Source organism: Glycine max, chromosome 20 (genome assembly GCF_000004515.6).
Source record: "Glycine max cultivar Williams 82 chromosome 20, Glycine_max_v4.0, whole genome shotgun sequence".
In the NCBI taxonomy this organism is placed as follows: Eukaryota; Viridiplantae; Streptophyta; class Magnoliopsida; order Fabales; family Fabaceae; genus Glycine; species Glycine max.
In genome coordinates this window covers 4893949-4921879 of record NC_038256.2, presented here as the reverse complement: position 1 = coordinate 4921879, position 27931 = coordinate 4893949, and the positions used below count along the sequence as shown (strand labels likewise).

General features: G+C 35.2%; 1 protein-coding gene across 1 annotated transcript; it reads left to right on the top strand.

The window, feature by feature from the left end:
• The first annotated feature begins 25058 nt into the window (after positions 1-25058).
• Positions 25059-27097, top strand: PHR34 (MYB-CC domain-containing transcription factor PHR34). Its single transcript, XM_003556757.5, has 6 exons — positions 25059-25527; positions 25665-25741; positions 25830-25887; positions 26003-26078; positions 26201-26270; positions 26373-27097. Exons 1-6 carry the CDS (start codon positions 25392-25394, stop codon positions 26958-26960), a joined length of 1005 nt encoding a protein of 334 aa, XP_003556805.1. The 5' UTR covers positions 25059-25391; the 3' UTR covers positions 26961-27097.
• The last annotated feature ends 834 nt before the right edge of the window (positions 27098-27931 follow it).

The following is a 27931-nucleotide window of genomic DNA, read 5'->3' as shown; positions in this document are numbered from 1 at the left end:
TTTTGACGAAGACTTAGTTTTTCAGATCAAGGGTTAAGTGAGATACAAGTGACCATAACTGAGGAGATGAAAACCATATCAAAACGCTTTGAGCAGCTCGATGTTTGTGGTAAAATACATTTGAAGTCAAAGCTGCGAGATATTGCTTACCCTGATATGAACTCCATGTGTCCTCCTCTAGAAAAAGTGAAGACCAAGGGTGCTCCTAAAAAACCGCTTGCAAAAAATCAAAAGTCAACAAAATGCAATCCATCTTATTGGGAGTATGTTGATGTGTTACACTCTGTGCAAAATAGTAATTCCTCAGTGAAACGTAGTGCATCGTCATCTCAAGACCCAACACAGAGACGAAATATTCCAATTTTGAATCAATTTCATCCTTGCATCCAGGATTCTATTGAAAACATTATTGATGTCAAAGCAAATGGTAATTGTGGTTATTGTGCAATAGTTGTGTTATTGGGTATGGGTGAAGAATCATGGTCATTGGTGAGGAACCATCTGCATAAAGAACTAAGTAGTTGGTCCGAAGAGTATATGAACTTGGTTGGTGGCATAGAGAGATTTGAAGAATCAAAGCATTCTCTACTTGTTGACGAGTTATCTAAGGTGCGTAATTTTATTATTATGTAATTTTTTGTTAAAATAACATTTTAACTAACCACTATTTGTTGTCTGTTACATGTAGGTTACGATGGACAAGTGGATAATATTACGGATATGGGATACGTCATTGCTTTACAATACAACGTGATCGTTGTTTCTCTTTCATGACAACAAAGCATGACATTTTTTCCTCTTAGAAGTGAGCTGCCGCCAGATTCTTCTGTTCATCGTGTAATATGCATTAGTGATATGGATGGAAATCATTTTGTATAGGTAATTGCATAATTATAAATTTAGTTAACATGCTAAAAATTTAGTTGTGTATCTAACATTCAATTACCATTGTCGTTATGTAACAGGTTTTTTACGAGACCACTGTCCTTTACCACCAGTGGCGCTGCTGTGGAGTACACATTGTCATTTTCAGGCAAAGCAGTGGCCCACTCCGTACATAGCTAGAATGCAGCGTTACACAAGTTTGTCTAGGCTGAATACCGAATTTGTTGATTTAGGTGAACCATGAACATAAAATTTTGTTAGCATTGACGTTTTTGTAAATTATTATTTGTTTCACATTCAGAATTTTGTTATCAATCACTATTTTTAAAAGACAAAACAATTAAAAGCTTTAAAAATAATAATCATACGGTTTCATTCGCTAATTTTGCAAACATTACATTAACTTGAACATAGTGGACCCGAATTCAAACATTACATTAACTTGAACATACTAGAAACAAATAAAATTTGCATTAAAAACTACAATTAAGTAATACTAACTTTGCATTCAATCATGTTCTGATCGAGACATGTCACCTTCCATTTCCATTATCTATTTACTAAAAACAACTAAATTTTTTATTGAACCATATTGTTTCCCGTAGTTAGACTGCATTAAGACCTTTAGCACGTCATCGTTAGTTTTCAACTCAATAATTTCAAATTTGATAACTTTACCTGAATACTCATAGTGGCTTGGTTGTTGAAAAAACAATCGTCTTACCATTTGTGATTCATGAATACCATAAGGGGAAATCCCATGAGGTGCAACTTGCTTGATCAAATCCTTTAGTTCATGGATGGTACATCCGGAAGGAATGTCAAACTTCTTTGGATTTTTTCCTAAGAACGAGTAACCAACGAAGTCATTTGTGTGTGACATGTTTCACCTCCCGTTGTAATATAGCAAGGCATCATGAGTAGGGTCATAGTGCCCTGAAGTAAGTTTAATATATCATCTGGTGTTCTACCAATGGTGCATAATAACTCAATCAGACCAACACATGAAAAATTATCATTACATGTTAACATTGTGTTAACATCATCATCATTTTTCAGTTGCATACATTGAAAGCGAAATTGGTTACCTGTATCTGTGAATGGCTGCCGGTAGTAAATTTCATCCAAATATTGTTTGTCGATTAGCTGAAGGGTATTGTCTATTCTAATTTTTAGGGTTTGAAAATCACAATCGTTAGGTACTCAAATGGGTACTGCAATGGAGGCTTGAAAATAAACACCACTATTGTTCTGAATAATCGATCCATTTGGAAAAATAAAACCCAATGTGGAGTTCGCAATCGTCTGACTGCTTGTTTCTCCCAAAAATGCCATACTTTGTTCTACAAATTGGATTGCGAGAAAATGTGTGATTTATTAGAGTATTGTCGTGTCTCATATATATAGATGGTTTTCATTAAGATTGCTTCAATTTTTTTAAAAAAATAGAGACACGTGCACATGGTTTCTATGGAGTGTTGTCAACTACACCAATGTGTTGTCAAACTTTATGTTGCAATAGAATGTGTTGTCAAGTCTGACAATGACGTGTCACGCTTTATCTGACTACACATGCATATGACAATGTGTTGTCAATTCTAACAACGATGTATCATACATGTATAATTTATTTTAATTGTTTCATTTAATTTATTTATTAACGCAAATATTAACTAATAATTAACGATAAACAAATCACAACAATTTATATCACATAATGATAAAATTTTAAAAAACAAGTGTCACTGTCGATAATTAAATATACAAAAAAATAAAAGATCCAAATAAACAAATTCCCAAAAATTATAAACCGAAAATCTACAAAGCCAAAGTAAAACTTCAATGTTCGTTCGTACACCACCTTCACCTGGATCCGTGGGCTACAGTTGGCTGGCCAGTGTAGCGTCTTGCGATGCCCACACATTCTTCAACAACAGTGTAGGCTTCTGTTCCTTCGGTAAAAAATCCTCAGGTTCAGTAGCCTGTCCAACCTATCAGCAATTGCTGCAAAGTCATCCTAGCAATTGAAATCAAACAAACATAACAATTGTTAGTAATCAAATACTAAACAAAGCAAAAAACAAAAAATAAGCAAAAAATAAAATATTACCACTGCATGCCGAAGATCATGTTGATCAATGCTCGCCTCAGTAGGTGCCGCTGCCGCCATCGGTTGCTAATACATATGTGGCTCAACAAATTCTTCATGTTGCTAAACTGGCAGTACTCTAAGAGGATCCCCTGGCTGTGGCGGACTGATGAATGGCTGCAAGAAAGCATAAAACCAATCCAGGTAATCTGGCGAACAATGGCCCGACACTGCACATAATTTCCCTACAGGTGCAACGTACTCACCAAACTGCATTCATCTATCATCAATTTTTGCAATAGATAGCAAAGACACAACAGGGTGTGGCGGAATAGTCTAGATGTAGCCGAACTGTCATACCACCCTCTCCATTCGATGAATGATCGTCAAGGGGCCCCATCTGAGATGACCGAAAAATAATGATGACCTCAAATTCTTTAAATGCACGATGGTCACCGTACGAAATCCAGCACACCGCGTCAAGGGTCAATCTATCCAGATGCCTCCAATATGTGGCCAGCGACAGTGCCTTGCTAGAGGTCTAACGACATGCACGCGGTCTCCTCTCATCGTAATCCTCGACAGGAACAACGGAAGCAACAGACAGAAAATGCTCGTAAATCCAACACTACATATATTTTACAAACATATTTATTAAAATACACGACAACATATAATAATAAACTTCAATTTCTAAAATTTTTGTCACATCTTAACTAACCTGTAACAGAGTGATATATCCTGCAAGCTGTCTCGTTGTGCTCGTCGATGTGTCATTTAAATTACATACATGTGCACAAGTGCAGTAGCGCCCCAAGCGTAACCCACACTCTATGTCAGGTCACGCAATGCATCCAAGAATACCACGTGACGTGTATGGCACTCTTGTTGGCAAAGAGTGTGCATCCAAGGAGATGCTACAAATACACTCACGCTGCTACAACCTAGTCACATGCCTCAATCTTCAGCTCATACAAATCGCGCAACCACGATAGTTACACATAAGACCCGTGACACTGAATGGTCTCAGCTCTAGCCTCTGTAGCACTGACCTCGAGTAACTCCACCAACATCTCGATAGCGTCGTCGACATGAAGTTGCTCAAAGCTGTGGAACGCCCCAACACGCGATGTCATCCAAGGTGATAGTCACCTTTCTGACGGGCAAATGGAAACTGCTAGTTTCCTTATGCCAGCATTCCATAAAAGCAAACATTAGTCCTCGATCGCCTGTATCTAGGGAGCAAGCAATCAAAGGACTCAGTTCATTGGCCACCACTAGACCTTCAATCTCTAGGGCAGGCCTCCTGAACTTAACCATCTTCCTTCCATGGGAAGATAGCTTCAACTTAGGACGTTCCTGCAAACAATTTTACGACTGACGTAAACAAATAATTAACTTGTCAACTACGTTCTTTATGTTTTTTAAAAATTACATACCTCTCCATTCCACACTCTGAAAGCAATGTGATTTTCAAAATCACTCAAAACGGATGTGTCATGGGGTCCACCTGGAAAACCCTCAACATGACCAACACCTTCTTCAACAGGTGCTTATGGCTGGTCATCAACCAATTCCTCCTCAGCCGTGTGAGGGTCCTCCATAATAACCCGTTGTTGTCATTGCCTATGCGCTGATGCAGTAGGCCTTCGCTGCAGGGGGGGCATCATCGTCACTATCATCTCTCCTCCCCAACACTTTTCCTATTGCGCGCCCTAAAACACAACCAAGACCTCTAGTTCTAACCATTATCTGCATAATAATTATCCTATTTTTTTATATTCAATGGCCCAGACTTTACTTTAATAAACCATTCTTAATTATTTTTAATATCTTACAAATTTGTTATACAATTATTATGGGAAGTCTGATTTAATCTTAGTAATCTTAGTGTTAACTTCACAAAAATAATCTAATCTTACGAGTTTAAGCTTACTCTTAGTTTGAGAAATCCAATCTAATTTAATCTTAGTAATCTAATCTGACTTTTCATATGGGATATCTAATCTAATCTTACTAACTTGAATCATATTTAATGCTATATTACCAAACATAATTAAATAAAAAAACCTAGGCAAATAATATAAATAATGTATACTAATAAAAAATAATCAACAACACTAACCAAATGAGTGAATACATAATAAATTTTCAATAACCATTAAATTTCAGAACCAAATGACTAAATACATAATAAATGTTCAATAACAATTCAATTTCAGAAGCAAATGACTAAATAACAAACTGAATACATAATAAATTTTCAATAACGATTAAATTTCATAAATTATTACGATACAACAAAAACATATTACACTCAAAATCATTTCACAAATTATTAAATTTCTTAAATGAATTTTTAAAATAAAATTAAAAAAACATACGGATCAGTGATCCGTATGGTTAATAAAAATATTAAAAAAAACATATGGATCAGTGATCCGTATGGTTAATAAAAATATTTAAAAAAACATTTGGATCAGTGATCCATATGGCACTAAACACTTCAAATTCCATTATTTACAAAATTTCTATGCCAGTACCAATAATTATTTTTTTAAAAAAATTTCCAACAAACAATTAAATTTTTTTAAAAAATCCAACTTAAAAAAAAACCCATACATCCATATGGCATACGGATTAGTATGGATTTGGAAAAAAATTTAAAAAATCCAATATTTACAAAATTTATATTCCGCTACCAATAATTATTTAAAAACAATAAATTTGAACAGACAATTAAGGTTTTAAAAAAATCCAACATAAAAAACCCATACGAATTAGAATGTGTGCAAAAATTTTTAAAAATCCAATATTTACAATATTTATATTCCAGTACCAATAATAATTTTTAAAAAATTCAAACAGACAATTAAGGTTTTAAAAAAATTCAACATAAAAAAAACCCATACGGATCACTGATCCGTATGGGTTTTTCTGTTCAAAAATGCAACTTTCAGGCAAACTTTGACAAACAATAAAAAAACCAGCAGCAACAACCATTGACAAGCAGTTACAAACAAAAATATTATCATGCAACAACATCAAAATACCAAAAATTAAGTCACAACTTGAACAAAATCACTGAAAAGCGGAACTACTTACCTGGAAGATGATTACCCAACAACCGGAACCACCACCTACGGAAGAACACCGGAACAGCAACAACCACCACCACCGGAAGAAATGAATGGCGGAAGAACACTCCAACAACAACAACCACCACCATCGGACGACTGGATTAGGAACACCAACCAGAAATCAACACGAACGCGCATAAGGTGGAAGAAGAAGAAGAAGAAGAAGAATCGTATGAGAGAAGAGCGGCGTAGGCAGAAGAAGAACAAGAAGCGGATGAGAGAAGGGCGTTGTTTGAAGATGTGGGAAGAAAAAGAAACATATGGACAACTTATGATCGGATTTTATACTACTAGGGTTAAGGTTATTTTCGTCTTTTCCACATAGGTGCTGGGTGCACCAAGTAACACCCTGTTCTTAATTGTCAAGTATGTGAACTCAACGGACCAGTCCAAAATCTCAGGAAATTTCTTCCTGCACCCAACATAACTTCTTCTACACCCAACCAGTGTAGTGAAAAGATCAAATTATCCTTCAGTTAAAAATCAAATACATTATCCCTCCCCGTACCAATCACCCACGCCATTGACGCTTCCTTCCCTTCCCTGTGGTGCCGTGACACCAGACACCATTGACACCTCCTTCCCCTCCTTGTTGCATCGCAAGTCTGTCCTTCCCCTCCATCGTAATCAACCTGCATTCTTCCATTCCATTGTGTGTTCCCGCCTTGAGCACCTCATTCCATATACCTTCATTTTTTATTGCGTTAAACCATACAGATTGACAATCCATATGGATCATACGTATGGTCCGTACAGATTGACAATTCGGATTGTATGGATTATATAGATTCTCAATCTGTATTTTTCTTAATTTTATATTTCATAAAAAATTATTTGAAATTTAATGTTTAAATTTTTTTGTTATTTAATTATTTTATAAATAACTATTTTAATACTTTTATATATTTAAAATATTGTTTTAAAATAGTTAAATAACAAATTTGCAAATTTTTATAATGTATATATTTAAAAGTTGTTAAACAAAAATATGTAATATTGTATAAGAAAAATGTTTTATATTAATATATTTTTATAAATATTGTTTCGAAGTTAAAAAATATAAAAATTGATATATTCATTCATTTATAAATATTTAAAAGTACTAAAATGATTAATTATAAAATAATTAAGTGTTCATTTATTAGAAATAAAAAAATTGTACTTTAATTTTGATCATATATTTTAGTTTGCTAGAATTAATGATTTCAACTATAAAAATTTAGTTTAATTAAATATTTATTTATAAATAATTAAATTTTAATTTATAAATATGTATTTTAGTTTGTTAGATTAATCATTTAATGTTAATTTAAATTTTTTAATTACATTTGTTAAAATATACTACATTTAATAATACTTTATGATTTTAGAAGATTTTTTTAGTTAATTTGTTAGTTAGTTTTTGAGTAATAGAATGAAAAAAAATTGTTTTGAAATATGAAACTCAACTATTATTTAAACGATGACATTACTTGATATTAATGTGCAAATTTGTAGATTATGGTTAGAACCAAAGGATTGCGTAGAACTTTAGGTAGAGTTTTAGGAAGAGTCTTAGTTAGACAGGTTGCTGGGGATGAGGAAGAAGTCCCTCGGTGTCGAAGATCGACAACATCTGCATGTAGACAATGGATAGCTGCAGTTGTTGCTAAGAATGTTGACCATGTGGATCATGTTGCTGACGAGGTTCATGAGCAGCCTCAGGAGCCAGTTACGAATCATATAGGTGCTAATACAAAGGGTTTTCCAGGCGGGCCTCATGATACATCAGTGTTAACGTCACTGGAAGTATTGATTAGAAATTTTATTTGTATTTTTTAATATGTACAATATTGGATCTACGAGCATTTCCCTACAATTGCTTGCATTATTTCTTATGAGAATTACCATGAGAGAAAATCACGTGCTTGTCACTGGAAGTCTGGGAAGGCATTGCTAGTGACGACATATCGTAAGTGCTTGGATAGATTGATGTCAAATGTTGTGTGTTGGATACCTTATGGTGAACACCGTGCATTTAGAGAATTTGAGCTCATTTCATTATTTTCCAAACATATCAAATGGGGTTCATTTATTATCAGACACCAACCAGATAGGGTAGTGCGACAATTTGGTTATGTTTAGACCATTCATCCATTCCCTACTGCTTCATCCTTATCAATAAAGGAGATTGACGATAGATGTCTTTAGTTTTCAGAATATCAATAGAGGAAAAAACATAATGCTTTGTTGTAGAGAAAGAGAAACAAGGATGACGTTATACCTTGATGCAATCGCATAACCCATATCGGTTATATTCATCCACTTATTCATGGTAACCTGCACGTAACAATTTTAATCAGTATTATTTACAAAAAAATAATCCATGAATACATAACAAAAAACTTATATACCATGGATAATCCATCAACAAGTAATGAATGCTTTAAATCCTCATATCTATCTATGCCACCAAGCAGGTACATATTCTCATCAGACCATTGTGCTAGATCTATCAACAAATGGTTACGAATCAAAGATCATGAATCTTCACCCATATTGATGCAATCCTTCCAAGGAGGGGACCCATCACTAGAGTCATGGCTAGGAAACTCCAAGAAGATTGGGCCAGAGATGCAGGAGAAGGCCCTAGGGATCAACAAGTAATGAATGCTTTAAATCCTCATATCTATCTATGCCACCAAGCAGGTACATATACTCATCAGACCATTGTGCTAGATCTTTCAACAAATGGTTACGAACCAAAGACCATGAATCTTCACCCATCTGATGCTATCCTCCCAAGGAGGGGACCCATCACCAGAGTCATGGCTAGGAGACTCCAAGAAGATTGGGTTAGAGATGCAGGAAAAAGTCCTAGGGTTCTCATGAGCCTTTGGGTAGATTTTGGGCCCATGGGCTAAGTATGAGCTCACTTATCTTAGTACATATTAGATTAGGATTTCATTATTTTTGGGCCTTGTACTTAGGGCTCCATAGTATAGGTAGGGTACCCTAGTAATGTAGGATTTTTCAGCCCTTGTATTTTAGGGCACCTAGTCTACTATTTGTATTAAGGGTAGTTTTGTAATTTCACATGCATTAAGTGCACTATTTGATGTGTGTGTGTTGGGAGAAAAATTTAATTGAATTGGGAGAAACCCAATCCAATTAAATTTTGGACCATCTTAAGGGGGAGGTGAGCATTTGTTTGCTATACCCCATTGTCACATCATAGAGTCATACTTTGTGTTTGTCCTTCATGCTTTACATGCCTCATGACACCTAAGTACACTTAGTGGAGAATCTTGGACTTGATATTGGATTAGTGGGCTGAACCATAGCTAAAATTCACTAATCATAATTAGTGAAATTTTGGCTCCACAAATTCAAATTCAAATTCAAGTGAAATCTGAATAGAAATTCAAATTTCCCTCCAATTTTGTGTGACACTTAGGCTACAAATAAAGGCCTTGTGTGTGCATTTTTTCAACTTTGATCATTTGAGAAATTACACTTCAAAGTTCAGATCTCATTTGAGGCATAAATTTCGTGCCCCTTCTCTCCCTCTTCCTCCATTCATCTTCTCCTACCTTCAAGCTCTTCTCCATGACTTCCTATGATGGTGAGCTTGTTCTTGACTCATCTTCTCCTTGAAGTACCGTCTCCAATCACCTTTCCTCCTTCTCCATTCCGCTACCATTGATCTTTAAAAATCAAAGGACTCCATTGATGAAGAAGATCCAAGGCCTACAAGCTCCACATGGAGCTACATCATGTGGTATCAAAAGCATCTTCATCTAGGTGATGTTTTTTTGCTTCCTCTATTTTTTTGTTTGGTCAATTCACTTTAATTCCTTGTTCTTTACCTTCTTCTCCATGTATCTCCTCCATTGTCTTGTGGTTAGTGTTGTTTAGAGTAGATTCAAAAAATAAAAAATAAACCGATTAAATCTTAGATCTATACTTGTTCTTACATTTCTATGGTTCAAATTTTATAGATCTACTCTTAAACCATGTTTTTGTGTTGATTTTAGGTTCTATCATTTTTTAGTCATAATCTTCTTATGCTGAACCTTTAGATCTCAATTTTCTTGCAAAATATTGATTAGAAAAGAAAACACAAAAATCTAAGTGTAAATCACTTCATTCATGTTGTCTTAGAGTCATGTATAGTCATATAATTGTCATATTATGTTCTAAGTTTGTGTTCAATTTTGATTTTGTTGATTGAATTCTAGATACATTTGTTCATGTATTCTTGCAATTCTTAGCCTATCATTTGAATTTTGAGTCTAATTCATGCATGTTATTTAGTTCATAACATGTTCTAAATCAATTCCTAGAAGTAGTCTTGTTGACTTTTTTTTTTTGTTTTCTAAGTTTCCTATGTGATGCCTATGAAGAAATTGAGTTATGGTGCTGAGTTGTGGCTGAATTTGTGAATCAAAATAAGTTTTAAGGTCTCTTGAATTGTGTTATTCAAGACAATTGAGCATAATCAAACACAAATTGTAACTATTCAAGCCTTAAGCAACATAAACATTACTCTTGATTTCTAGGTTGAAATTCTGGTTGCTGTGAGTTTTGGCACACTGTCTTCTTAACTCCACCATGGCTTGAATACTTTGATTTTGAGCTGAAATTTTAACTGGATAAAATATACATCTGGAAAAAAACAATGGAAAAAGAATGAACAAAAACAAAAAAGAAATGAGCAAGAAAAGGTGATGAAGATTAACATCAAAATACACATCCAGAACAACAACAAAAAATGTGTATGCTTGATTTGCTTGAAAATTGTTCATTATTTTGAGTTGTATTACAAGCCTATTTGACTCCTTGGAGTTTTTCATCTTTTATATGTGTTTCTAAATTGACATAACTAGAATTTTGCTTTGAGTCTTGTTTTTAATTTGTCAATCTAATCTAGTGCCATTCTAGGACTTCCTTTGTGTTCCACCTTGGCTTGTGGTGTTTTCCTTTTGCCTTATTTTTTCTTGAATCTCATTGAATTAATGTCACATTAAATCTCCTTTTGGTTTATCTTTCATTTCATCTTTTGGTTTATTGCTTGTCTTTTTTTTTTTGTGTTTAAGTGTTGCCTACAATAAGGATTGGAAGAGGAAATTGGTGCGTTGCTTGAAGGAATATTTTTGAGTCTTGGAGGTTAACCATCCTAGGAGCACCATTGGATTTGAATAATTTTGAGTGAAACACTTGAGAAAACAAACAAGCATTGAAGACAAATTTGAAGACCTTAATTGCTTTGTTAAATTTGTTGTAATAGAATAACTGAGTGCTGAATTTTTTTTTCTATTGCAAGTCCTTGTATGTGGACATTCTTCAGGGGTGTATTGGGAGTCTCCAAGAGACCAACCAAACCTCTATTTGTGTGTAATAGCTTAGTGTACCGTGTAGACTAAGTGAAGAGCTAGTTAGGACATCCAAAGGGTCATCCAAGCCTTCACATAGGAAACCATCTAGCTTGCTTTAAATTTCTTTTACCTTCCATTGTCAAACCGCCAAGATAACTTTCTTTTTACCAATTAGTTTTTATGTTATCTTTCACACCTCTTTTAGTGTTTACTTTGGCTAGTTTCAACCATAGTTTCTTTTACCTTTTGTTTTCAAACCCCCAACAAGAAAGAAGTACAACTTAGGAACCAACATGAGTCTTCATTCTTCATCTAGTGTTAATGGTGAGGGTTCTACTCCTAAGGACCCCTTGTATAAGATATTAAATGAGTTGAGATCTCTTAAATTGTGGAAAGAAAAACAAGAGAGAAAATAAAAACAAAAATAAAAGAGTGGAAGATAAGTCAAGATGAAAGAGAGAAAATAAGAGAGGAAGAAAGAACAAAAATAATGAAAGAAATGAAAAGAGAAAAACATGCCTCCTATAGTAGTCATGACTCTTGCAAGAGTTTAAGTGAATAACTTAGCGACTATTATAGAGGGCGCCATTGGTCTCGTACTAAACATCACTCCCAAAGAAGAGAAAAGGATATAAGACCTCAAGAGGTTAACATTAGCCTCCCATATTTCCATAGAAAAGATAATGTTGAGGCTTACCTAGATTGGGAAATGAAGGTTGAACAACTTTTTGCTTGCCATCATATTAGTGAAGAGAGAAAAGTTCCATTGGTTACCCTTAGCTTTCAAGGGTATGCTCTCTATTGGTGGACTTCCCTTGTTAGGGAACGAATGATTCATGGGGATCCTCTAGTAGAGTATTGGAATGATCTTAAGAGTGCCCTTAGGAAGAGCTACATTCCCTCTTACTATGAAATGGAGCTTATGGACAAGCTCCAAAGGCTTAGACAAAGGAGTATAAGTGTTGAAGAATATAGACAACAAATGGAACTACTCCTTTTAAGAGCTGGACTTAGGGAGGAGGAAAGAACAAGCATAGCTAGGTTCCTTAGTGGGCTTAATATGGAAGTGAGGGACAAGGTTGAACTCCTTCCATATAGGGACCTAGATGAGCTAGTCCAACTTTGTATAAGAGTGGAGCAACAACTTAAAAGAAAGTCTTCTTCAAAATCTTATGGCTTTCACTTTTATCCAAGGAAGGACCAAGCCCAAGGAATTTTGGGAGCTGCACCTTCAAAACCCAAGGAAGATAAGGGTAAGACAATAGAGAAACTCACCCTAAGACTAGTTCCCAAGCAAGGACTAGCAACATTAAATACTTCAAATGTCTTGGGAGAGGTCACATTACCTCTCAATGCCTCCACAAAGAAAACCATGATTATGAGAGGTCAAGACATTTATAGTAGTCAAGAGGAGACTAATTCTTCCCCTTCCTATATTGGAAGTGAAGATGAAGTAAGGGGTGAAGAGTCTAGTGAGGAAGTCTACCCCCATGAAGAAGGTGATCTCCTAATGGTTAGAAGGCTCCTTAGAGGTCAATCTTGTGATCTATCCCAATCCCAAAGAGAGAACATCTTTCATACAAGATGCAAAATTTTAGATAAAACTTGTTCTCTCATTATGGATAGTAGATCTTGTTGCAATTGTTGTAGCACAAGATTAGTTTCCAAGTTGAATCTCACTATCATTCCCTACCCAAAACCTTATAAACTTCAATGGCTTAATGAGCAAGGGGAAATGATAGTTAACCAACAAGTGAAGGTACCTTTCTCCATTGGGACATATAAGGATGAAGTTAATTGTGATATAGTTCCCATTGAGGTAGGGCATATACTTTTAGGAAGGCTATGACAATTTGATAGGAAGATCATTTAGATCATTTACAATGGCCTAACTAATGAAATTACCCTCACCCATCTTGGCACTAAATTTGTGTTGCATCCTCAAACACCTTCACAGGTAGCTAAGGATCAACTTACAATGAAGGACAAGAGGGATGAGGAAAAGTTAGAAAACAAAAGAAGAAAAACAGATAGTACGGCCATAGCTCCAAAGGTCAAGGAGAAGGAAAAAGAGGGAAGGTGTTACTCTAAGAAAGTTGTAAAGAATGAGAGTCATTTTGCAACTAAAGGAGATATTAAGAAAGTTCTTATTCTCAAGCAATCTTTCTACCTTCTCCTCTCAAGGGAGACTTCCCTTAACAGTGCCACAATTCCCCCACTTGAGACCATTCCCCTAAAGGTCCAAGAACTCTTACAAGAATTTGGTGATGTATTTCCCAGAGAGATACCCCTGGGTTACCTCCTCTTAGGGGAATAGAACACCAAATAGACTTAGTCCCAGGAACAAGCCTTCCTAATAGGCCAGCTTATAGGACTAATCCTCAAGAGACCAAAGAGATTGAATCCCAAGTTAAGGAATTGTTGGAGAAGGGTTGGGTCCAAGAGAGCCTAAGTCCTTGTGATGTGCCTGTGTTGTTGGTGCCCAAGAAGGATGGTAAGTGGAGAATGTGTACAGATTGTAAGGCCATCAACAACATAATTGTGAAGTATAAGCACCCCATTCCTATGCTTGATGAGTTTCAAGGTGCAAATATATTTTCCAAAATTGATCTTAAAAGTGGTTACCACCAAATAAGGATGAGAGAAGGTGATGAGTGGAAAACCGTTTTCAAGACCAAGTTTGGGTTGTATGAGTGGCTAGTGATGCCTTTTGGGCTCAGTAATGCACCAAGCACATTCATGAGGCTAATGAATCATATCCTAAGGGAGTTCATAGGTAGGTTTGTAGTTGTTTATTTCGATGATATCTTAGTCTATAGTAGGGACCTAGATGATCGCTTAGGACATCTAAGGCAAGTTCTTTTAGTTCTTAGGAAACACACTCTCTTTGCTAATATAGATAAATGCACCTTTTGTGTCGATAGTGTAGTCTTCTTAGGTTTTGTGGTTAGCAAAAATGGGGTCTATGTGGACCCTAAGAAAATCAAGGCCATTCAAGAGTGGTCCACCCCAAAAAGTGTAGGAGATATTAGGAGCTTCCAAGGGTTGGCAAGTTTCTATAGAAGGTTTGTTCCTAATTTCTCTACACTTGCTTCGCCAATCAATGAGATGGTGAAGAAGAATGTGGCATTCACATGGGGAGAGAGACAAGAGCAAGCCTTTGCTTAGCTCAAATAAAAGCTCACTAAGGCACTCGTTCTAGCTCTCCCTGACTTTTCTAAAACTTTTGAGCTAGAGTGTGATGCCTCTGGTGTAGGTGTGGGAGCAGTGTTGTTACAAGGTGGGCACCCTATTGCATACTTTAGTGATAAAATTCATGGTGTCACTCTTAACTACCCCACATATGATAAGGAGCTTTATGCCTTAGTTAGAGCCCTCCAAACTTGGGAACATTACCTTGTTTTCAAGGAGTTTTTTATTCATAGTGATCATGAATCACTTAAGTACATTAGAGGAAAATGCAAGTTAAACAAGAGGCATGAAAAATGGGTAGAGTTCCTAGAGAAATTTTCATATGTTATTAAATACAAAAAGGGAAAGACCAATGTGGTTGCAGATGCTCTTTTTAAGAGACACACATTGCTTTCTTCCCTTGGAGCTCAAATTTTAGGATTTGATAACATAAGGGAATTGTATGTTTTTTATTAGTACTTCTCTCCCATTTATGCTAGCTGTAGGCATAAGGCCCAAGATTTATTCTACATTGCTAAGGGGTATTTGTTCAAGAAGGGAAGGCTTTGTATACCTCAAGGATCCATTAGAAAGTTGTTGTTCAAAGAGAGCCATGGGGTGGACTAATGGAGCATTTTGGAACTGATAAGACTCTTGTCTTCCTCAAGGAAAAATTCTTTTGACCTCATATGAAAAAAGATGTCCATAGGTATTGCACTAGGTGTGTGGCTTGTTTACAAGCCAAGTCTAGGGTGATACCTCATGGGCTATACACACCCTTACCCATTCCATCTGTACCCTGGGTAGATATAAGCATAGACTTTTTCCTTGGGCTTCCTAGGACCTAGAGGGGTGTAGACTCTATCTTTGTTGTGGTGGATAGATTTAGCAAGATGGCACATTTCATACCATGCCACAAGGTAGATGATGTTAGTCACATCTCAAGACTTTTTTTTAGAGAAGTTATGAGGCTTCATGGTTTGCCTAAAACTATTGTGTCTGGTAGAGATGTTAAGTTCCTTGGCCATTTTTGGAAAACTTTATGGACTAAGCTAGGATCTAAGCTCCTTTTCTCCACCACTTGTCACCCACAGACTGATGGGCAAACAGAGGTAGTAAATAGATCTCTATCCACATTGTTAAGGGCTCTTCTAAGAGGCAATTACAAGTCTTGGGATGAGTACCTTCCTCATGTGGAGTTTGCCTATAATAGGGGGGTTCATAGAACTACCAGGCAGTCACCTTTTGAGGTTGTCTTTGGGTTCAATCCCCTCACCTTTGGACCTAATCCCCCTTCCACTTGACGCTTCTTTTATACATAAAGAAGGGGTATCTAGGTCAGAGTTTGTGAATAAATTACATGAGAGGGTTAGGAACCAAATAGAGAACCAAATAAAGGTGTATGCAACTAAAGGCAATAGAGGAAGGAATGAGTTGGTGCTTAATAAAGGGGATTGGGTTTGGCTCCATCTTAGGAAGGATAGATTTCCTACTAAGAGAAAGTCCAAACTTAGCCCCAGAGGTGATCGCCCTTTTTAGGTCTTGGAGAGGATCAACAACAATGCTTATAGGCTAAACCTCCAATAGGGGTATGAAGTTAGCAACACCTTTAACATTACTGATTTGGTTCCTTTTGTAGGTGTAGCTGATTCAGATGATGAGGGGTCTATAGATTTAAGGACAAATCCTCTTCAAGAGGGAGGAGATGATGAAATCCTCCCAAGGAGGGAACCCATCACCAGAGTAATGGCTAGGAGACTCCAAGAAGATTGGGCCAGAGATGTAGGAGAAGGCCCTAGGGTTCTCATGAGCCTTTGGGTAGATTTTGGGCCCATGGGCTAAGTATGAGCCCACTTATCTTTGTACATATTATATTAGGATTTCATTATTTTTGGGCCTTGTATTTAGGGATCCATAGTATAGGTAGGGTACCCTAATAATGTAGGATTTTCCAGCCCTTGTATTTTAGGGCACCTAGACTACTATTTGTATTAAGGGTAGTTTTGTAATTTCACATGCATTAAGTGCACTATTTGATGTGTGTGTGTTGGGAGAGAAATTTAATTGAATTGGGAGAAGCCCAATCCAATTAAATTTTGGACCATCTCAAGAGGGAGGTGAGCATTTGCTTGTTATACCTCATTGCCACATTGATGTAAGCTCCATTGGAGCTTGTAGGCCTATGATCTTCTTCATCAATGGATTCCTTTGCTTCTTGGATGATGAATGGCAGTGGAATGGAGAAGGAAGAGAGAGAGGAGACGCCACTTCAAGGAGAAGATGAGTCTAGAAGAATCTCACCACCATAGGAGGCCATGGATAAGAACTTTGAGGAAGAAAGATATGAATGAAGGGAGAGGGAGAGAAGAGCACAAAATTTTGTGCTCTAAGAGAGCTCTAAAATCTGAAGTCTAATTTTCAAATGATCAAAGTTCCAAAAAATGCACACACAAGGCCTCTATTTATAGCCCGTGTCACACAAAATTGGAGGGAAATTTGAATTTCTATTCAAATTTCACTTGAATTTGAAATTGAATTTGTGGAGCCAAATTTTGGAGCCAAAATTTCACTAATTATGATTAGTAAATTTTAGTTATGGTTTAGCCCACTAATTCAAGATCAAGTCCAAGATTCTCCACTAAGTATGCTTAGGTGGCATGAGGCATGTAAAGCATGAAGGACATGCATAAAGTGTGACTATATGATGTGGCAATGGGGTGTAACAAGCAAATGCTCACCTCCCCCTCTTAAATTTAATTGGATTGGGCTTCTCCCAATTCAATTAAATTTATTTTCCAACACACACATCAAATATTCACTTAATGCATGTGAAATTACAAAACTACCTCTAATATAAAAACTAGTCTAGATGCCCTAAAATACAAGGGCTGGAAAATCCTACATTTCTAGGGTACCTTACCTACATTATGGAGCCCTAAATACAAGGCCCAAAAATAATGAAACCTTAATATAATATGTACAAAGATAAGTGGGCTCATACTTAGCCCATGGGCCCGAAATCTACCCTAAGGGTCATGAGAACCTTAGGGCCTTCTCTTGCATCTCTGGCCCAATCTTTTTGGAGTCTTCTATCCAATGCCCTTGGGATGTAGGATTGCATCACATATCATAGAGTTACACTTTGTGCATGTCCTTCATGCTTTACATGCCTCATGACACCTAAGTACACTTAGTGGAGAATCTTGAACTTGATATTGGATTAATGGGCTGAATCATAGCTAAAATTCACTAATCATAATTAGTGAAATTTTGGCTCCAAATTTGGTTCCACAAATTCAAATTCAAATTCAAGTGAAATTTGAATAGAAATTCAAATTTCCCTCCAATTTTGTGTGACACTTAGACTATAAATAAAGTCCTTGTGTGTGCATTTTTTCAACTTTGATCATTTGAGAAATTAAACTTCAAAGTTCAGACCTCATTTGAGGCTTAAATTTTGTGCCCCTTTTCTCCCTTTTCCCCCGCTCATCTTCTCCTACCTTCAAGCTCTTATCCATGACTTCCTATGGTGGTGAGCTTGTTCTTGACTCATCTTTTCCTTGAAGTGTCGTCTCCAATCACCTTTCCTCCTTCTCCATTCCGTTGTCATTGATCTTCAAGAAGAAAAGGACTTCATTGATGAAGAAGATCCAAGGCCTATAAGCTCCACATGGAGCTACATCACATACCTAATAAGCCAACAATTGCACGATATCCATAATTACCATCACCTTTGACATCAACAATGTTTTCAATGAAATCATGAATGTATGGATGAAATTGATCCAACATTGGCATCTTCCTCTTTGGTTTTGGTTGTTCAGATGATGATGCCCAACATTTCATTAAAGAATTGCCATTTTGCACAGAATGTAATGCATCCACATACTCCAAGTAAGATGGATCACACTTCATTGATCTTTGTTGTTTAGTCATCTGTTTCTTTTGAACACCTTCTGTTTTGACCTTTTTCAGAAAGAGCCCACATAGAATTTAGATCAGGGTAGTCAATTTCCCGAAGTTTACTCTTTAGAGTCACTTTGCCACATACATCAAGCTCTTCAAACCGCTTGGATATGGCTTCAATCTCTTCGGTTCTGCTAACTTCGAGGTCAAATAAACCTTGGTCAGAAAAACTTAGCCTCCGCCAGAACATAGGGATTGTTTCGAGTGGTATGCTACCAAGAACATACCTAACTAGCTCACATGCACATGGAAGATCATGAGCAGTTCTCCTTCTACATCCATAACGAGAATTATCAATGCCAACATAATTTACACGCTCAAACTCAACAAAATACCTTGATACCATGCCAATAAGTCTCTTGTATAAGGTAACTTTAAAAATATGTCCGACCACATGTGTGCTTGTCTCAAAAGATGTCTTACTTTTAGTGTGTTGCAGAGTGATCATGTTGTTCATGGCTTCCCAAACACTACATAGGTCTCCAAGGCTATTATGCAATAGTTTCTTTAAGGCCTAATGTGCAAACTCAACCCTGCATTTGAAAAACAAAAACAATTATTTTTATCCATTGATGTGTTGTTATTAAAACCAATATATATTTACAATTTTCATGCTTGTTAGTTGTTGTGTTTGTTAGATGCATCACCTTATTCATTCAAACTTTAACAAATCTTTGTTTGTGGGGAATCAACCATGTTTGTTTGACATAGTCAACAAACATTGGCCATAGTAAGCAAGCAATTTCAAACTTCATAAGGCAGTCGTTGAACTCTTGCTCAGAAGGGCAATTCACCAGACTCCCCTATGCTTCCGAGACATAATTTCATGCTTTTGTTTTACCCACAAGGGTTTTACATTTTTCCTTCACATTATTATCAATGTGAAACTGACAAACAAGTTAGTTGGCTCAAGGAAAACAGTTTTCACTGCATTCATCAATGCTGGATTTTTGTCGGTAGCAATAACTTGAGGGATTACATCACGTCTCAAAAAAATACCTCGAAACCGTTCTAGAGCCCAAACAACATTGTTTATACGTTCTCCCTCCAAATAGGCAAATGCAATTGAAAATATTATCCCAATAGGTGTCACACCAACAATGTCAAGTAAAGGTAGCCTATATCTGTTTGTTTTGTAGGTGTTATCCATGAGAAATACCAAATTACAAGCATTGGTTATTTTCACTGCATCAGGATGACTCCAAAATATATCACATACAACATCTTCATCTTTTAGTCTATGCCAATGAATATACTGATCGCGATCAAGAAGCTTCATTAGTTGTTGCATTTCACTATTACTATCTCTTATAGAAGAACGATATGCATATCTTGCATTTTATATTTACTTCATAATTGTACAAATGTTGGCATTGTGCTCCTTCAAAGTGAGAAGAATATTCTTTGGTTTCACCAGTGACTTTGTCATATCACCAATAATAATCTTCTCATCATCATTTAGTTGACTAGCATATGAATGTCCAATGAATGACTTAGCTAGTGCATGATTATGACTCCGACATATTAACTTCACCATCCACCCTTCACCTCCCAGCACTGGTTTCGCTCACAGCTTAAAGGGACACCCACATTTTCTACTGTTCGTACTAATTTTTTCTTGTATGCTCTATATTTTCCACTCCTCTCACAACCAATTAAAACATATGAGGTCCTTCTTCTCTTTCTCGTATATGTGTCTAATCTCATTATGAAAACCAATATCATACGCAATAGAGCGAGCCCAATGCAAAACGTCATGACGGGTAGCAAACACCTACAAAAGCAATAATACATGTTTAGTCTTCACGGGACATTCATATACTTACTTTAACATAATACAAAATCATATCAATATCTGAGAAGTATTAAAGACATTAAAACAATCAATATTTTCAAACACACCAGGTTCCTCTCCATTATCTTCATTTATATTAACTTCTTTAGACATTATGTTGTCATATATCCACTGATCTTCATTCATTTTAACAAAATATTAAAAAAAATTCAATGACAAACTAACGACACCATACATAATTCTAATTATTTATAAATAAATCTATTTATTTTAAAAAACTTCCATGTTGAAATTTATTTTAAAATCTTCTACACTAGATAAGTATGTCAAAATATCAATAAATATGTTTTTTAACATTTACTATCACATAATTTTATTATTTTTTTACTGCACGTACTAATATATTACATTGAAATTGATAAGCACATATGAAAATTTATATCTAAATTTTCATATTTTATACACTCACATAAACTAGTTAATGTAATAATATTTACAAAAATATTAAAAAAAGTATAACTAAATTTATAAAAAAAAACATTAAAAATATTTTTTTTAAAAAAATATTTAGGTTATACGGATTGACAATCCGTATAACTTGTACGGATTGACAATCCACATATTTATTACGGCACAGATTCAACTTGCAGATGAAAAAACTTATCACCACGACGATAACCACGTATTGCAAACGACCACCGTGACAGTTCACCTCGATCAAACCAGCCACAAAACGGAAGGAGGAGCTCAGCCGAAAGGATACGAGAATGATGTGTGAAGAAAATAAAACAAAAAACATAGAAGAAGAAGTTAACAAGATAATTCAAAAAATTATTAGATGTAGAAGAAATATGTATGTTGTAGGAAGAATGTCCCAATCTAAAATAACCTGTCCACGAGTAAGAGTTGTAATTTTTTTAAGCCCATTAACCACCCAAAATGTGAGTTAAAAGAACCGGTTCGTGCATCTAAGCCCATGTAGCCACCTCTTACCCCTACACATTCACACTAAACAGGTGCACTATCACAATTATGACACATCATCGGTCTCAATCTAGCTAGTTTGCTAATTACCCCGAACATGTATCCACCAATGTTTTGCTGCCACAAATTAAGCATTAGATTGCAAGAAAAATCATACAACGAATAATGTTTCAAGCCTACTCTACGCTTACCTTAGTGACTTAGTCCTAGAATCTAGTGACATAATGCTCACGATATTATGCGTGCAATTAACCAAGTTTGAAATGGAATTTTGCTTCAATAGTCCTCAATTATTCTTCGGTGGGGATGTTGACAAGTTCCTTTTGTTTCTCCTTTTCCGATTCCTTGAGGCTACACATTTTTTTTCCAACCATAATATTCGACGAGGACATTAAAGGTTAAGGAGGACATAAGAATCACAACGATCTATGACCACAGCCAGAATCAGAAAGGTAAAGAAAATCCTAAAATAAGTGGTAATAATAATTTTTGAAGTTGTACATGTCATGAAGGACATTCAACAAAAGTTATCTCACTGAAAACCCATGAGTTGGAAGGTGTTATTAATGACTTTCTTCTTTTTAGAATTAAATAAAGTTATATTTTTTATGTTTTTCTTTTATTTATTTTAGTGGTTAATAGTCATGTGTTTTTTCATGTGTACCACTAGGAATTAAAGTCTTGATTCATAATTGTGATTAATTGTGCATTTAGAATAATTGGAGGTTGGTTATCTATATGTACACAAAATTGCAATGGAATGGATAGACTTGAATTTAAAAAAAAAAATATGCTTGTATATTGTGAGAGTATTCTTTAGGACTTATCCATCACTCTTGTGACGTCTTCCATTGTTGGAAGTGTCGCCTTCCATCTGTCATCAAGCGATCTCTAATTAGAACCGAATCAATATTGGTTAAGGGCATACAAGATGAGTATTTCTCTCTCAAGATAATTTTTTCCATATTTGAGGATCAACGAGGATTCAAATTTTGAACTATTTGGCTAAGAGATACTAACCACTATATATCACTTATGTCAATCGTTGTTCATAAACCATACACATATTCTTCTCATCTTCTTTCACTCCTCCTTTTGGATTTGTGAGATCTCCCCCCTGATGGGTCCATTAAAAGAATGATAATTGATAAGGGCAAACTTTGCTTATGTGACTTTTGATTCACCGGACCTTCTCCTACTACTGATCTAATAAAAATTCCTTGGAATCTCCTTTACCTGTTATGGAATATATTAAAGTAAGAAAGGAGCTTAAAGTACATACATCATCAGCATGTAAAAAGAGAAAGGTACTAGCTACTACTACAATAACTCTTCCCTTTCTTTTCTTGTTTTTCAAACATTTGGGCCACATACCATAAATAATAAATATTCCTTTCTTTGAATATGAACAAAGCCTGCCACTAAGCAATTGTGTTTCGAGACAGAAGTTGCATATGCTTGCAGATGAAGAATCAATAACCTCCCCCATCCCCCGTGCTGTTGCTGGACCCACCAAGTTATACTCTACTGTCTGTTAAAAATAAATAAAAAAATTATCTGTTGAAGAAATTATCATATTGGTATGTATTGTATGGGTTAATGTAAGTTTCCATTTCACTAGCATTTGAATTTTGGACAGTCAAATAATAGGTACACCAACTTTTTTTTTGTTGGTGGTGACTGTAATAAGGAGATTGTTTAAGAAATTAAAAAAATATTAAAAATCATGAGATTGAAAGTGCATTTAAAAATCATAGGAAGTCATTTTTTTTCATCTGAATAAAATAGTTTCCCTTTATTTCTTTAACCAAGTTAATATTTGTCTTTTTTATTTATTTATCTAAAGGAAGTGTAGTTCTTTGGATTTTTTTTTCCTTACCAACCAAAATCTTTATATTTGGTAATTGTGCCAGAGTTGAATAAGATTATTAGGGCATTTCCATTCCAGCATCTCCTATATGAAGTTTTTAGCGGATCTTACTTGTAGATATCTCTCATTTTTATTTTTATTTTCAACTTAAACACCTCATAAACACTCAATTCCTCCAACTCAAGCACCTAAAAAAAACATTGCTAAATAAGTTTCATCATTAACCTCACATCCTTACATTTTATTAATAATTTATTCATTAAATTACTTTTACTAACATTGACTAAAAAACAAGGCATCGGTACTTCTACAAGCAACAGAATACTAGATGCTAGTACAATCTGCTCCTAATGATTTTCAAAAGAGTAAGCAGCAGTGGTGCTTACCTTTTTAAGAACAAAATAAATATATAGTTGGAGATGATCTTACGAGTGATAATTTTTTAATATTTAATATCACTGTATAACTAAAATTTGAATTCAAAATCATTATTTATTGGTTAAACTAGCTATAATACTTTTGTCTTGGTGTAGCTCTTTGGATGGCTCTCTTATAAAAGAATAATATAACAATAAAAAATTATTATAACCATTTAAAATTATGGGAAATTATTGAGCAGTTCAGGCAGACTAGCTGGGAATCCATGGTGCTGAAGTGGCAGTGTTTTGAGGACCAATCATTGGATTTTGATTCTTGTGATCAAACTCTAGAGCGCAACCCAAGAAATTTGAGGAGTGGCTTGATCGAATTGGCTTTTAAGGATTTGTTGTTGGCCATTATAGCCTTCCTTTTCCTTTTTCTTCTTTTTTTTAAAAAAAAGTTTGGTGAAAAAATTATTTTCTCCTCTTCAGCTTGGATATAGATTACAGCATTAAAGCAAATATTCCCTTCGGAATAATTTCTTTATGAGAGACTTTTATCCTGAATGTGTTCTGCAGATTGCTTTCGTATTTAAAGAAAGTGCATGGTCACACATTTTGTGTTCGTAACATCTCATTTTAACGGGTTAATATTCTTACTTTTCATTTCTGTTTTTTAACCATAGACTCATATATTAGGCATGTTTTGCTTCCATCTCTGTTGGCTTATATGTATACATCATCCTAACCTAATTATTAATATAGGGTTAGTGCTTAGTTAAAATAGGGTCCCTTTTATGAACTTTGGGGTTGAAATTTTTTTGGTGGTAGGATAATATAAGAAATTATTATGAACAGTTCAATGTCACGAACGGACACATTTTATTAGTGTCGTTTTGATAAGAGGGGTATGGCATTATCTCTTGACACGGTTGATTAGTTCTCTTTCTTCTAGCAATGCTTTCTTTATAACACGGACAATGGGTCCATAAATCTAATCCTAGATTCTTTGATTCCCCCATCCCTACAAGGAACAAAAAGAATCTGCCAATCGCATTAACACAACCTTCTCATCATAAAAGAAAAACCAAAATTAAAGTTTGTTAAAAAAGGAAAAATGAAATTTGAAAGGAAGAAAGATTGATTAGTTTAATTTTCACTTTCAATCATCACAAGCAAGCACATATCCATCCATAATAGCAATTCCTATAATTTTTTTATTACTATATTTTTACCTGAAAGCTTCTCACACAGCATTTACGAAAGTTGCACCCATTATTCATCATGGTGGGGCCTATCCAATTCCTTAGGGAATCAAACTTATGGAGAGAGTTAAGTGGGAAAACAGCAAGATAAAAACAAACCATACACTTTTTCCTCTTTTCTCTCCTTTTAAGACTCAAAATTGAGCTGTTTTCCTTTCTTTGCTTTTGCTGAATCAGAGATTCTCTCCACCCCTTTCAAGTCAAAGAAGGAAGGGTAGTGAGGAAAATTTAAAAAAAATAAAATAAAAAAAAAAAGAAAAGAAAAAGTTGGTATGAAATGTGAAGAGATGAGAGAGGAAGAGCCATAGCTCATGGCATATATTCCGCCAACATAACCCCACTTATGCTTCCTTATATGGGAGTGAGATCATACAACATCTCAACTACTCTCCCAATTTATAAAGAGAAACTATAGTCTATAGCTGCCACACATTCAAACAGTAGCTAAAAGCATCAAAAGTAGTATATATTTTTATGTTTCAGTAACAACACTACCAAAAAAAAGGCAAAATGGATCTGCAAAATGTGCAAAACCAAAGCATGATGCGTTTGGTTCTGTCCACTGATGCCAAGCCTAGGCTGAAATGGACTCCTGAGCTTCACCAACGGTTCACTGAGGCTATTAATCAGCTTGGAGGTGCAGAAAGTGAGTAAAATACAATACAATACAATACAATACACACACACATAAAAGGAAGAACTTTACTATTTTTGATATTAGACTTTATATTATATCTCGGCTAATGTGTATTAATTAATTGTTCACACTTTGACATGTGGCAGAGGCAACTCCTAAGAGTCTGATGAGAGTGATGGGGATTCCAGGACTCACTTTGTACCACCTCAAGAGCCATTTACAGGTATGAATATGATGGTATCATAATTTGTTGCTTTCACTGAATCCAAAAAAATCATGAGTTTGATCTTATTTTGTGTTTTTGGTCACAGAAATATAGGCTTGGGAAAAGCCAACCACTAGAAACCTGTTCTGACAACAAGCAAGAAGGTGACTCTTATAGTGTGTCTGGTTTAGCAGTAATGTTGGCATGACTAGTAGTTTTTTTTTTTTTTTCTCATTTGGCTTTGGCATAAGCTAACTTTGATGCTCTTTATTGGTTTAGGTTACAGTGAAATCCAGAACAGTGATGGTCATTGCAGCAAGGAAATCAGCATTGGGACCCAGAATCAGATGACTGAGTAATAGTTATAAACAGAGCAAATATTTGAATGTCTTTTTATATATTGATGTTGCATGTGAACAGTTATGTACTTCTGTTATGACTCGAATTTTCATTGACAACAAATGTTGTGTTTAACAGAAGCTTGAAGATTGCTGAGGCTCTCCAAATGCAAATGGAAGTACAAAGAAAACTCTATGAACAAATTGAGGTAGCATGAACTCATTATATTGTCTAAACTCTAAACTTATTTCTATACGAATTCCAGTTTTTAGGATAATGACATGTTGATTGGTTTGGATAATGTTTTTAGGTACAAAAACATTTGCAGCTTAGGATTGAAGCTCAAGGGAAGTACTTACAATCAGTGCTAACAAAGGCACATGAAGCACTTGCAAGACACAGTTCTTCCACAACTGGTGTAGAACTTGCAAAATTTGAACTTTCTCTGTTAGTGTCAATAATCAATAATGCATGTCCAAGCTCTCCAATTTCAGAACTCACAGAAACACGAGGGTTAAGTTTGAACTGTGGAGAGAGGAAACAAGACAGAGGAACCATGTGTTCACTTGAAAGCTCTTTGACATCATCTGAAAGCTCTGAACAACAACACATCATGGATGAGGCAGAAAACCCTCAAAAGTTTGATGGTGTTTCAGTTGAATTGCCGTTGATTTCCATTCATCCAGCAGAAGTTAAAGCATTCAAGGGAGATACAAGTGTTGATGGGAGAAAGAGAAGTGCAGAAACTGATTCTGATCATTGTGTTGATCAACCTTGTGGCAACAAGAAGTTGAGGAAATCTGAAGTGTCACAAATGCTTGACTTGAACAGCCAATACCAGAGAGACATTGACTCAAGTGTGAAAGAAATAGATTTAAATTTCAGTTCAAGCTTTTAGGGACAATAAAGATGTGTCTGGTTATGTTAAAAACATATGCAACAAAAATCATTCTCAAAAGAAAATATGTTTATAAACTATGTATATTTTTATAATCAGAAAGAAAAAAAAAGTCAAGAATAGTTATAATACACATATATGGCACATCTCTCTCAACCCTTTTATTCTTCTCTTAATCTTGTGTCTGATATTGGACCACAGTGTAACCAATTTCCACTGTCACAACTTTGTAATGGGCACCCACTGGTTTTATTTATTCTCTTTTTGTGGCTTCTCAAGACCCTACTAGAGTTTTAGTGACACCAAAGCAAGCAAGATTCTATTGTGAACCAATTTTTACCAACATATACCAAAGTTACTAATGGGTAGGACATATTAGTCACAATAACTTTTAGGTGTAAAAAGCAACGGGATGTTTAATTTTATGAAGTAAAAGCTTGCTTAGAAGAACGCTGTTAGTGTTTCTCCAACATTCAGAGGAGAAAAACATCACATCCACAACATCGTTGTTACTACCAAAATATGAAGAGTGAAACATGTTTTGCCTAGAGAAACAATGGTTTTGAATTTTTAAATTTTAATCCAACGGTATTACTAGCCAAGAGGGAACCCAAGTTTCTATAGCTCAAAGGTTTTAAATTGTGATTGTAGTTTTACGACAGTTGTTAATATTGTGAGAAATTGCAGATAAATGCGATCAATTTGATTACAATCACGGTCACGGAGACCCTATAAAGTAAAAACCTTTAACGTTGCGGTCAATTCTAAATCCATCATAGACCAATTCTTTTATTAGGGAATATTTTCATACATACATAATTTTGAGCTTTATGTTACTCATCCCAAAAGATACTTAAAATTCAAGGCATCCCAATTAAATTATCTGGAATGATAGTTTCTCATAACGAATTTGTACAATAATTTTTTTATCAAATCATATATCATAATATTTTTTTATAAATAAATATTAA